At 34.4% G+C, this 13,219-nt stretch overlaps 1 protein-coding gene across 1 annotated transcript in view; it reads right to left on the reverse strand.

The window, feature by feature from the left end:
* The window catches only part of PDS5A (PDS5, regulator of cohesion maintenance, homolog A (S. cerevisiae)), a 46,543-nt gene extending 33,602 nt beyond the window's left edge, over nucleotides 1-12,941 (reverse strand). The window contains 9 exon segments of the mRNA XM_010193798.1: nucleotides 1,764-1,909; nucleotides 2,792-2,886; nucleotides 3,617-3,732; nucleotides 4,943-5,083; nucleotides 6,493-6,573; nucleotides 10,780-10,906; nucleotides 11,390-11,487; nucleotides 12,259-12,345; nucleotides 12,738-12,941. Coding sequence (XP_010192100.1) covers nucleotides 1,764-1,909; nucleotides 2,792-2,886; nucleotides 3,617-3,732; nucleotides 4,943-5,083; nucleotides 6,493-6,573; nucleotides 10,780-10,906; nucleotides 11,390-11,487; nucleotides 12,259-12,345; nucleotides 12,738-12,941 — 1,095 coding nt within the window.
* Between the last annotated feature and the right edge of the window lie 278 nt (nucleotides 12,942-13,219).

Consider the following 13,219-nt stretch of genomic DNA (forward strand, 5'->3'; position numbering starts at 1 on the left):
AAGAGTGTAAGTTCTGACAAGTTGAAGGTAAATCCTTGATGAAGCATGGCAAGTTTCAAAACTAAATTATTAAGAGTGTACTAATTAAGTGTTTTCATCAAAGCCTCCAGAAGCAGGAAGCCTTCCAGATCCTTTTGTAGGGCTGAAAGATTTATTCCAGAAGAGAGGTCTGAAGAAGTTTCTTAAAGTATAAGAAGACATTTTGAAATAAGCAGTAATAAAATCATCAAGACCAGGGCGTACCCCATCTATGGCTTCTACAGGAATTTAGAAATTATACACCAAATACCGTTTTCTTACTGCAATCTGTCAATGAACAGATTGAAAACGGCAAATGTGGAAGAAACGAAAGGGCCTCAAGAGGAACAGAGTGCCACTCACCAGATTTTTGAATGGGCAAAGAGGTTGAAACAAAACAGTGACAACAACAAAGAGCAGACACTGCTGAAAAATGAAGTTATGGGAATGAGTTATTACACTTCACATAATGGGAAGTTTTTCTAAGAAAAAAAAAACTAAATTAGCAGATCCCCAAGTATATCAGTGAAATGCAATGAAAAACCTTCCAGAAGTCTCTCTCAAAACAAATATCCTGTTGTGAATTAATTATTAATTAAAACACAGGAGAAAATGGGTGGAAATAAATGACAGATTTTCACAATGAAGGGAACGAAGGGAACTTACTGATAGAGTCAGAAGATAAATCTGGGACACTTAACATATGAAAAGTTACTAGAAAATGAACTGAACAGCGTGTATAACATTTTCAGAGGTAGTCACACCTAACAGTATAATGAAGAAATGCAGAAAAATGTCACGCTACTGATTCATTACAATATGAAGTGAAAGAAATTAATATTAAGGCCAGGTTTTGTCATCTGCATTAACTCTGCACGTAAGTATTGGGCAATGTATCATCTAAAATTATTCACAAAAGATACTGAAGTCAACATGGATGTTTTCCAGAATTGTCTGCTCCGTGCTCAGAAATAGGGTAAAAGGCAAATGGAATGTTAAAGAATAAGAAAGAAAATAATCATAAAAGTATGTACACAACACGGTACACGCCTTGAATGTCAGAGCCGAGTCTGGTCACCTTAGTTGCAATAGGATACAGAACAACCAGACAAGAGTGATCAGAAGTACGCAACAATCAATTTGTGTGGAAGTTGCTCAAGTGATTCTTCAACTTGGTAAGTAGAGGAGTGGAGAAGATATGGTATATGTATTTATTAATCGTAAGTGGGTCAAAGAATATCTATTACTTTACATAATCCAAGAACTATGAGATATCCAGTGAAATTATCAGACAAGCTTTAAAAAAACAAGTGAAGTTATTTATACCACACATCCATTGAACTTGAATTTACTGATGTGATATCATGGATGCTTATAAAGTACAAATAAGCTCAAGAAAGAACTTCATAAATTAATGGAATAAAGTTCCATTGAAAGCTATGATGAACATAATCAAGCACATTTAAGAAGTCTGTGTCTGTGATTGTGTTCCTCACAATTCAATGATCTTATTCGCTTGACAACACTTGATTGGTGGCTCCAAAACATGGATTCTACATTAAGATGTTCTGCTATGAAAATTATTTTTTTCCCCACAGCATTCCAGTTGATAGCCAACTCTAACATTCTCTGTTTCTGTGGCTTTGGTTTTACCTTTTACCAAATATACCTATACACACACACACACACATATATATACACACGTTGGAAGCAGTCATTCCAGAAAATAATATATTAACACTTACCCGTTTGTCTAGCGTTCTTTCCCTTACAAATCCAAGCAGCTGATCATTGACCAAAGAAAGATCTCTCTTGCCCGCAGTAATAATTGTTACAATAACATCATGTCGAATGGCTTCTTCTGGATCATGCGATCTAACCTTCAAATATTCTGTTACAATCAGAAACAATGAAAAGCTTGGCTTTTTTACGCAGATATGATGCATTCCGATTTATTAATAACATTAAAACAACTAAATATCAGTCACACATAACAACCATATACTCTATTAAACATATAACTGCCTACAAGAAACATCTGTTCCATCATTTTCTATGTTAAATATAAAACAATTAAATAACTGTAAACAGCAGAAGAAAATTAAAGTGACTATCTTTTACAATAACCTTATTTGCAATGTACAATGAAATGAGATAAAGGTGATTAGAATATATTGAAAACATGGGGCGGGGTGGGGGAGAGAGGGGCAGAAAAAATAAAAAGAGCAGATTCACAAAAGAGCTAAGAAGGTAAATGAAAAATACTGACAATTGCTGTAGGTTAGCTTGCATCAGAAAAAAGAACAGTATTTTCAGTTGAGCTTGAAATTTTACTTATTGATAAAATGATGCTAAAGTGACAGATGAGGCTTCATAGTTTAGATCAGCATAATGGCATTTTCTAAACTCAGTGGAAGAGAGCACTGGGGAACACTCTGACTGTTTTTGAAAATAAATTGAGATGATGCATCAATATTTGCTTTGCTTTGCCAAGTTTCATTAGAACCTGAGATTACTTTAAAACTCATTCTGCAATGGGCAACTTCTTAAAGACACACTCTAACAAAGTTCACCCAATGTCACACGCTCCTCTTTTTCTAATAACTAGCACTTGTCTTCAGTAGAAAACAAAATTATTCAGTTCTTAGCTCTTCCATCCAGCATCAAGCATTGGACTTGGTATATTTTAGAACTACACTGCTATGCACAGAAATAATTACATTTTCCTTGCTCATTTCTTAAATTATTCCAAACCCCTGTATGAGCATCTCACCAGTGAGGTCTTTTGCTAAGTCTGGATGGTTCATTAAACAATGACTGGCGAATTTCACACTCTCTAATCTCACAGGGACATGGATATCATTGAACCTAGAGGGACAGAAGATGATTAATGTTAATTTGTAATTAGCCTTGCAAATCAAGATTATTCTCTATGTAGCAACATGTGTTGATAGCATGCTCCATTAACTATTAGAATACTTTCATTTGGCAAAATAACACAATAGAAACGTTTTGAATTTATCTCCCTAATGTACCTCATAGAAATGCTGCTGTTATTTCTTTTGAAATTAAGTCAAGTATAAAATTAAAGTATTAATACACTACTTGTGGACGAAATGTTGACCCAATGTGTGTGTGTGTGTGTGTGTGTGTGTGTACACCAAGATACCTAAAGTTATAAAAATATAAATCACTGTATTAAGTTGTGCCATTTGAAAACATGCACTTAAAAAAAAAATCTGTATTTACTCAAAACGGTGAATGCCAAATATAAAACAGATACAGTGACAGACATAGCTAAACAGTATGAAATTTCAAACAATGCTGGCATATCTATTGTGCAATTTCTGCTATGTATACAATGTGCTATCTATCTAACCTATATTGCCATAGCTGACAGCAATATAGCAGCAGTCCTTCAGGCTTCTTCGTTCTAAAACAAAACTGTATGCAACTGTGTGCTTCAAATAGGTAGCACAAGAACTTGTTCTAATGCAAACAGTTGCATCTTCTAAAAACACAATGAAAAATGCAATACTGTCAGACAATTCAGAACCAAAAGAACAGAAGTTCAGGATTCCATCCTTGTTTCTCTTACCGCCCAAGAAAGCACTGCCAAAGAGGACGATTTTGCGTGGCCAGATCAGAATCTCTGGAGCCAAAGAGTTTAGCCAGAAGTCGAACAACAGCCAAACGTTCTTCTCCATCATTGCTCTAAAATCAACACATGGAAAAGGAACTGTAAATCATTATCCATAACATCTTAAAAATAATTTCTGGGCTCCTTTACGTTTTGCTTTTTTATTTTTTTTTTTAAATTAAAAAGTGAGTTTGAAATAATTTCTGATAATCCTCAGTCTCCTTACAGAAACTATTAGATGAGTAAAAATATATAAATACCTACTAAGTTAGCATATTCATAGAATTATAGAATGGTTCAGGTTGGAAGGCACCTTAAAGATCATCCAGTCCAACCCCTGCCATGGGCAGAGACAGCTCTCACTAGACCAGGTTGCCCAAAGCCCTGTCCAACCTGGCCTTGAACACTTCCAGGGAGGGGGGGAGGGGGCATCCACAAATATTACAGCCACTGAATAGATGTCTGCGCTTTGAAAATTCCTTCACTATCAGGAATAAAAACGCACACAGAGTAGTTTGAGTAAGATATATCCCAAACAATTTCAACAATGAATTATCTTATTTTTGTTAAAACATACTTTAAGATTATTTTGTGTGTGTGGAAAAGACACCAATTAAGATTTATTAATGTACATCTATGTATAACAAGAGATATGTAATTTCACCAAATAACTATTATCCTATATGTACATGCACAGACAAAATTATTTATCTTTTCCACTTACAATCTTATGAAAGACAAATAGCTTTTTAACAAAAAAAAGAAAAAACCTGCACAAACACCCAAATCAGGATAAATTTAACTATTTCCAAATATTCAAAAGAAGTCAGCTGACTTATTAGCTGATTATGACTAATCTGAGAAAATATTTTTAAATAATTTTATTATTAAAACATTATTTCACAAAAAATTCTGCAAATCAATACTGAAGCTGACACACTTGCATTTCATGAGATATAGTATATATTTCGCAGTATAATTACTTTATAAATCTCATGTGAAATCTAAAGACTAAGTACATATAACTCTTACATTAGATCATACTAATTTATCATTATATTGATTATAGATTGTAAGTATAATACAGGTTTGCAAGCACAGAAAGCACACAATTGTGCACAACTTCCCAGTATCCTTCATTTAATATTACATTTACCTTCAAAATAAAGTGGAAAAAATATAAAATTTTTATCCCTCCAGTAGAACACTTATGAAATCTTCAGTTACATACTCGTAATATCCATGCAAATTTTATTACTTTTCCAAAGGTACACTGTAACCTACCTTCAGCTTGAATTCAAGCTGTGGCATGACAGACAGCAGTAAATGAGGGTCTATGGCAAAAAGCTCTTGTATCAAGTCAAACACATGCTCTGATAAGTCACTTACTGAAGACTTTCCCAGTACCAGAACCTGGTTAAAAAACTAGAATACAAACAATATTACTTAGCAGATTTTCCTTCAATAATACAAATACTGTTTTAAAATATTATTTTAAGGTATTATCATTAATACTTTAATTCTAATGGAAGGTACTCAATGCACATTTTTTCATTATATCAAAGCATTTCACCCTTACAGTTTTGGCTCAAGCAAATTACAAACATCCTTCATAATTAAGTTCTATGGAACAGGATCAATTAAGTCACAGTAATTTGATAATGTAAAATACCAATAACCATTTCCCCAGCAAAATTAACAGGTAATAAAAGAACTGTTAATTTGAAATGCATATTCATCCAGTAGAAGTTAAAGAACAAACTCAGTAACTATTTTTAATTTTCTTATTATTTAAAACCAGTCCAAATTAAAGATCAACAAAAAAGGAAAAGAAGCTTCTCTATGTTTTAATGCATTTTAAAGAATGTCAGATGACTTCATGGTATGTCTTGTGATATTTGATGGTAATGTATCACGGTTGTTACCGATCTAACAGGAGAAAACAAAGTAGCCTAAAATATGACTAATGTCGTTTGGCTTTGTTAAACTTTAGTATGCTTAACAGACTTCCTATTAGATACTGTGGGTTAACATTAATATTATTTGAGCAGTGCAAATGCTACAAAGCTATTACACACTTGAATAAGAAAGTAAGAAGAGTAATATTAAATCAATTCAAAGGTCACTCTATGCACAATCTTGTTTCCAGTTATGACTAATTAAAAAAGCTTAAAAAACAGGGGAATTGAAAGTGGTACTTGTTAGCAAGACCCCTTCAGTTTTTTAATACTTACTCATTAATCTTTTATGAATTTGCACAATTCCCTTTTTAAACTATTCTGACTTTTAAGAATTCTGTCGGCTTCAGTACCAAAGAAAGGCACCAGAACGGACCAGGCCACCCCTCACAAGACTGTAGTAGATGCTTTAATTGGTAGAACATTCAACATTGACGTTCAGCAAAAGGAATTACAGTAGAAGGAAGCCTTGTAAAAAACTCAATTCTTTTAGTCTTTATGACTAGAACAAGTTTAGGATGGAGAAAAAAAAAATCTAGTAATGAGCTTATAGTTTGAAATGCTTCATGCTGAAGCTTGGTATGAAATGAGGCTGTCTGGTTGCTGGACATACAAAGCACTAACAACTCCTTTTATTGCAACAGGATTTTTTGGTGGTCACCTATTTTCACAGCCTAGATTTATTTGAAACACCTCACATACTTTAACAACCAAACTAATAATATCCTATTTGGAAAATGGTATTCTTGCAGCTGCATTAAAAATATTACTTTTAGAAACAGTATTTTTAAACAAACAAACTGCCTTGATTTATTGGAGATTTGTGACAAGGACATTTGTTACTTTTAGGTAACATGGATTAATTAATTTACATACATTGGCAATACACGGTTCAATGGTCTGGACGGTCCTTTTCAACAGGACTTTTGCAAGATCAAATGCTTGTTTATTAAGGTTCTGAAATAAAGAAAAATAATACAATTTTAAAAAGACAAACTGTTTCAGATGACTTGACTTTTCTTTCCCAACTTAGAAAGACTTTAGAAAAGTATGTTTTACCACCAATCTATTTGTTTGCTAATAGCTAAGTTCAGTAATGTTAATTCCACAATTGCACACTTAGAAAAATCTTAAAACTAGTTTTTCACACACTTAAAAGAAATCTAACACAAACTCAAAACTTCCTGCACATTATTCTTTCACTCCAGTTGTTACCTTTAGCATTGCACGCATATCTATAAAAAGCTTTCACATGCAATCATATTAAAAATTTTGAAGAAGCATTACCATACCTCTGTACTTTGATAATTAACATGCACCAAATTTTGCCACTGAAAAATGAACTTAGTATTTTAATGTGTTTTTCCCCTCACATACTCATTAAAGGTACACCTTGTAGCAACATTCAGCTTTGTCAAAGTGGTAAAAGTGTGGCCTGACGTCTTCATTGACTGTACTGTATGCTCTGAAATAGCACAGAAAGCACCTTTGCTTGGACAGAGTTAAACCTTTACTTGGAAAGTTTGCAGCTGATTGCAACGTAACAAATCTGAACATTGTTTTTACAGCTCTCAAGCAAGATAAAGAATGTAGCTGCACATCTAAAAAATGTGACTGTCCAAATCTGTACATAATCCAATATGCAGTATCTCATCTGATCTGGGGATTAATGCAGCTTGGAGGGTAAATTAAAAAATAATAATTAAAAAATAATTAAAAAATAAAGGTGGATTAGCTGATTGCCCTGAAAATTACAAATGACTGCAGACAAAACAGAGATAAAGCCTAAGGATAACTGATTCTTAGAACAACAGTATTTGGCAAGTCTGCACTGGAAAGTACTCCCTCATGTTCTTTTAACTGATGACAAACCCAAAGATAGTTCATCAACTGATAGTGAAGTGAAACAAATGGCCAAAGGCTCAAAGAAATATCTCCGCAGTCACCACAGCACTAAACTGATGTCTCATTATAGAAGACAGATATGTATAAACTCTTCTCAAATTCAAAACAAAACAGTTTCTCTCCAAACCAGACCATGACTAAAATCTTGTTGGCAAGGTATGTCTCTATTAAACTAAAGGACTGCCAACCTTATACAGAAAATATATTTTATTTGGATCTTCAATACAGCTTCAAAAATTTCTTGCCATGAAATTATGTTGAGTTTTTTTTCCTCCTAGACAAGCTCACTAGAGCTAAAACAAAAAACCAAACCAAACCAAACAAACCAACAACCCGAAGAAAACCACCCAAAGAATCAAACAGCAAAAGAGCCTAGAAAATAAATCTATAGTGATAAAATAAATAAGTATTGACAAATAAGAAATAAACAACTCATCGGTCTGTTTGGAGAAGGAAAAAAACCAAACAACTTGAAGGTCTAGACCGGCCATGCTGCAGAAAATGTAGAAGAAAACACTGATTTTTAAATATATCAAATATATGTTTTTAAGGAATAACCTTGATAGTAAGAGTGTAAAGAAAAATATTTACTAAATAGCACTGATTTTAAAGTTAATAAAGAGAACCACAGCTGGATGCCATAGGTGGTCTAAGCAAAATGTGATATACCACACTGCTATCAAAAACCTGGATTTACTAGAGGAGAGTCACATTAGCACACGTTAGAGACAGTGAGGTACAGTAAAGCCACTTTACTGATAATAGAGGTACAAATGAATATAATTTAGATGCTGAGGTAGACTCTACTTCATGTCTAGGTACTGGTATATATTTTCTTTTTAATCACAGTATTGTCTTACAACACTTAAGAGAGTTAAAAAAAACACGCAAACAAAACCACGAAAGAAAGATAATAGAATATATTATCCAAAACTCGTATTTCAGCTCCTTTACAAAGATGAACTTCCATTAACTGTAACAGTCTATCCACACTTATACTTTTATGTCATAGCAGAGAATGACTAGCATTCAATTGCTTTGCATGACATAACAATATTGTTATTATATGGTCCCTACAAGAAAATAAATCATGCTTTTCAAGCTATGGTGCTTCTGATTTACATAAATAAGGACAAACAATTAACATAATCACAGAATTTCCTAGGAGATCTGTTTGTCAGAGAAGAACATAATTACTGCCGTCAAACTCTGCTGGGCAGAGTAGACAGAAAACTTTCTGGGTTTTGTTTGTTTGTGTTTTGGTTTGGTTGGTTGGTTGTTTTTTTGTTTTTTAGACTACCATGCTAAAGCAGTAATTCAAGTTCTACTGGTACAGGAAACAAGCAGTTAAACCAGACCAAAATACTGACCAAATTATGATACTGAGCACTGACTACAACACATTATTTGCTCACTTATGACAGCCAAGGGGCAGCAAGGACCAGCCACGAGTCTAGAGGCCAAGATACTAAACATGCAGTACAACCCAATGTCTACACCAAGTTTACCTTTCTTTTCATCAGAGCCTTGCTTGAGAATTTCCTTCATTAGGCAAAACTCTATGATTAAGCTAACAATGTTAATGCTAAAGGATCGTATTCACTTCTTTGCCTACACCAAGTAGTTACAACATTGTTCAGCTGTACAAGATTTACCAGGCTTTTGCACCCTCAGAGCAATGCCCACCACTGCTAATAGCACCACTCGGCACCTGATGGCCGCATCTTCACTCCTCCATTTCCACTCCTGATCTCTGCTGCCTATAATTGATTGGCAACAGCTGGCAGAGAACAGCGCATTTTCAAAAAGGACTCCTTCTATTGTTATGAATGAGGCCTCCCTTCCTGTTAGTGGTTTTAATATGACACCATCTCACTGCTGTCAATAAAAATGAGTTGACAGAACAATATTCCCATCTCATGGCCATGACAGAAGGAATTCAAACTGACTTCAAACGATAGCTACGTTTATATACCTGTTGCTGAGATTTCTCAGGTAAATGACAATGGCCACATCTTAGTCACTCCTGTGCTATACATTTCCATGAATTCTCTCTTTAGGTAACCAAAAGAATAGTCCCTGCTTTTACGTGCTAATTTAACTTTAATTATCTATTCATGAAGGGAGCTGCCTTAATTTTGTAATTATTTTAAACTAATAAATGAACAAACAGAAACACATACTTGGTAATCACGAGTACAGTACATTTACTGAAGCCCATAATTGAAATTTACTGTTCTCCAGACAATTTTCAGTGTGTTTTAGCAAGGGAATTTTCTAAGTCAATGCAAGGCAACAACAGGCAGCATCTCAGTTTCCCTGATTTCACGGCTAAAGGAGTTGTATTTATTTTCCTTTCAACTTTATTTAGCCATTACAGTAAAGGTACTTCAAAAGCCCAACTGCACACCCAGTGACCAGATAGTAAGTCAGATAACGAAACCAGGACAGCATCAGTGACAGTTCACAAAGCTGACCTCCGAAAGACCTGCTGAGGTAGCAATGTGAATGGGCTAAGACAACACCTTCGGGACAGCAGCAATCTGCCAGGAGAGACTCACAGAAGACTCTTCTAGGAAGAAGGAGAGTCACTCATGATGAGTTAAAGGGATGCTGAACTCTGCAAAGAACAGAAATTCTGGAACTCCTAAAAGAATATGGAGCACTAAAAGCAACCAACTAACGGGGGTGGGGGAAAAAAAAAAGTAGTACTATACTATTAGAAGAAAAATTTAAGGGGGAAGGACCCTGGGGGGCCAGGGTGGAGAGAGGGGGAATCTTAAAACAACAAGGGGAGTCTGACTGGCAAGCTGAGGCAAGAACCAAGTCACCACAGAAATCCTGGGGAAGTATTTTTTTTTCCTACTTTTTTTTAAATTAAAAAAACTTCACAATTTTTCAATTAACAGAACCCCAACAAATGCAAAAAACCCAAAACAATCAGCAAGCCACAACCCTTAAGATACAATATTTTCCTATTACATATTACACTTGTTTGAAAATACTTCGTTTCTGCTTCAGTAAAGAGTTCCTGAGGTGGGAAGTAGGCACAATCTCTTGATACCAAATAATCTAGACACAGCTAATGAACAGCACCAAATAATTCCCAAAGGAAATTTTCAATCCACTGGTAACAAGGCTGGGGAAAAAAAAAAGCAGTAATGATGGCTAAGGTGTGTGGAGAGAGAAACAACAAGCTAAAGGCAATAAAACTTATTGTTATAATGGTATACTACTGTAATATTTTTCTTTGCAGACCTTGTGTGCAGGAATGAGGTTAATCAAAATGGAGTCCAGCAGCTCCTGAGTTACTCCATCGCCTTCCATGATGATAGAACTCATCAAATCCAGCATATGCATTTGTACCTTCTGGTTGTGGCTATTACTAAGATGATAAAGAATATTATCAATACTAAATTTTCAGATTGACAAATATTAACAGTACTGTTAAGAAACAATGTCTAACACTATCCAGCTTGCCTTCCACATATCAAAACTATTTTTTGTGCCTTTCTTCTCTTACAGAAAGCTTCAAAAACCTAACACCCCAGCTTTGCTTTAAGAAGTGAAACAACACAAAAAAAGAAGAAAACAACAACCATGAAAATACAAATGTAGATAAATGAGTCAGAAGGAGGTATACTGTTGTAACATGGACAAGGAATGTTAAAACACGTCTACTCTTAGACACACCCCTCCATACTGTCAGTAATTTGTACTCATTTGCTCTCCCTGTAACTCCTCATCTGGAGAAATAAATATTTGTTCTGTTCAGACATATTTATCTGTAGTGTATGCAAGGATTCAGTCTACCCCCAAAATGGATGATATTTTGACAGTTTAATATAATTGAAGCAATTCAACTTACTTGATAACTGAAAAAAGAGTCCTAAAAAGCTGAATAAAAATTTCATTGCAATCTTCCAACTCAAAGCAGATGTTGTAAGATTTAACCCAAGCTAAATTCTAAAACAAAAACAGAATATTCAGGATATTACAACTTCATGTTAAGTCACATAAATATAATGAAGTTAGTTACATGTTTTCTATTTAAGGAAAAACATTACACAATAGACTGTAAAACCTTTGGGGAAAGAGACTGGATATTTGCTTTCCACATGAAGAGCTCTTAACATGAAGGGGTTTTGCAATATAAATCCAGAAAAAAACCCCTAAATATAGAATAATCGCAGATTGACGGAAATTGTTAATTTAAGTCCATGTTTCTAGACTTTTTTCTTCATGCTATGAAACAACAGTTTTAAACATCAAACAAGAAATGTGCATTTCTAAATGCACACTGATAAAACCCTCACACTTATTGTCAAGAGTAAGTTTTTCTAATGTTTCTAAACCAAAAAAAATCTTATATTCCTCCTCCCATCACCAATATAAGCAGATTTGCATTTTAATCAGCATTTGAAATTCTCTCTTGGTGAAGTAACACAACCTTAAGCGTCCACGTTAAGAAAAAACAAAGTACAGAAATGTAAGACAAAGGCTAAATGTTAATAAATACCAATCATTTTAATGTGTCCTAAACTATAGGCTGCATGAACCTATTAAATGGAAACAGAATTGTAACTGCTAAAAGAAGGAATTCATTGAACTTTAATGAGTCTGCTGAGATTTACAGAATAAAAGAACTTTCCTACGCACATCTGGAGAAAGACTGATTACAATTCTTAGGCTTACAGAGCAAATACCATCTACTGAAAGTTACAATTATTGTGTTACCTCTAACAAGTAAAAGTATCTGTTAAATTGAGGGCTCTTCGTGTCCTCCAAGCCTTTTAATTGTCTTGTAATAAACAAGAATATGTCCTGTCAAAAAAAAATGAAATGTTTACAAGCTTGATTCAGCAGAGAGTAAAAATACAACCCTTTAGTAGTGGAATCTACCCAGATTTACAAATTCATAAACACAGGTACTGGTTATCTATCTAGCATTTCTACACACATCTCTGGCCCTTAAAGTACTACACTGACTTGCACAACTAAACCAACATCTCTGTAATAAAACTGAACACCAGTATAAATGTGAGTAAAAAAACTTTCAGTTTGTTGGTTGTTTTGTTTTGGCTTGGTTTTTTGGTGGGGTTTTTTTGAGGGGTGAGGGAGTGGGCAAGGGGTGTGTGTGGTGGTTGGGTGTCCCCCCCCCGCCAAGTAAGAGAATGAAGTAGGAAAAAAGCCTTTATTTTGTAAACTATTTTTACCTTAAGTTTATCATGGGAAGTATATGGAGCTTCAGGAGCATAGATACGAAAGATATCAGCCAAGCAACATGCTACAAGAAGGCGCACATCTTTATTGGGATTCCTGAGGAAGAATTCAGATGCAAGGTGCAAGGCTAATGGGAGATACTGCTGCTTCTCATCCTCTGAGTCTTGGTCCATATCCATGAAGGTTTTTACCACCATCTGAAAAACACAAAAACCCCACATTTGAGTGCTTTCTGCTTTTATTCCTAATTACTAAACAACAGTTTCTAAAAGGATGCAATGCTATCAATATGTGATTCACTGCACAATCACAATACTACATTTTTTTTGTTATGACAAATGTCAGAAAACAAGATGTATTAATTTGATACTTAAGAGGCTTTTTCACTGAAAGTGAAAATTTAGTTTGAAAAAAAGTTGCAGATTTAACTTTTGAATAGTGGTTTGTTAAAAGGATGAGGATGACTTCTAGGATG

Source organism: Mesitornis unicolor, unplaced genomic scaffold (genome assembly GCF_000695765.1).
Source record: "Mesitornis unicolor isolate BGI_N332 unplaced genomic scaffold, ASM69576v1 scaffold5471, whole genome shotgun sequence".
Lineage (NCBI taxonomy): Eukaryota > Metazoa > Chordata > Aves > Mesitornithiformes > Mesitornithidae > Mesitornis > Mesitornis unicolor.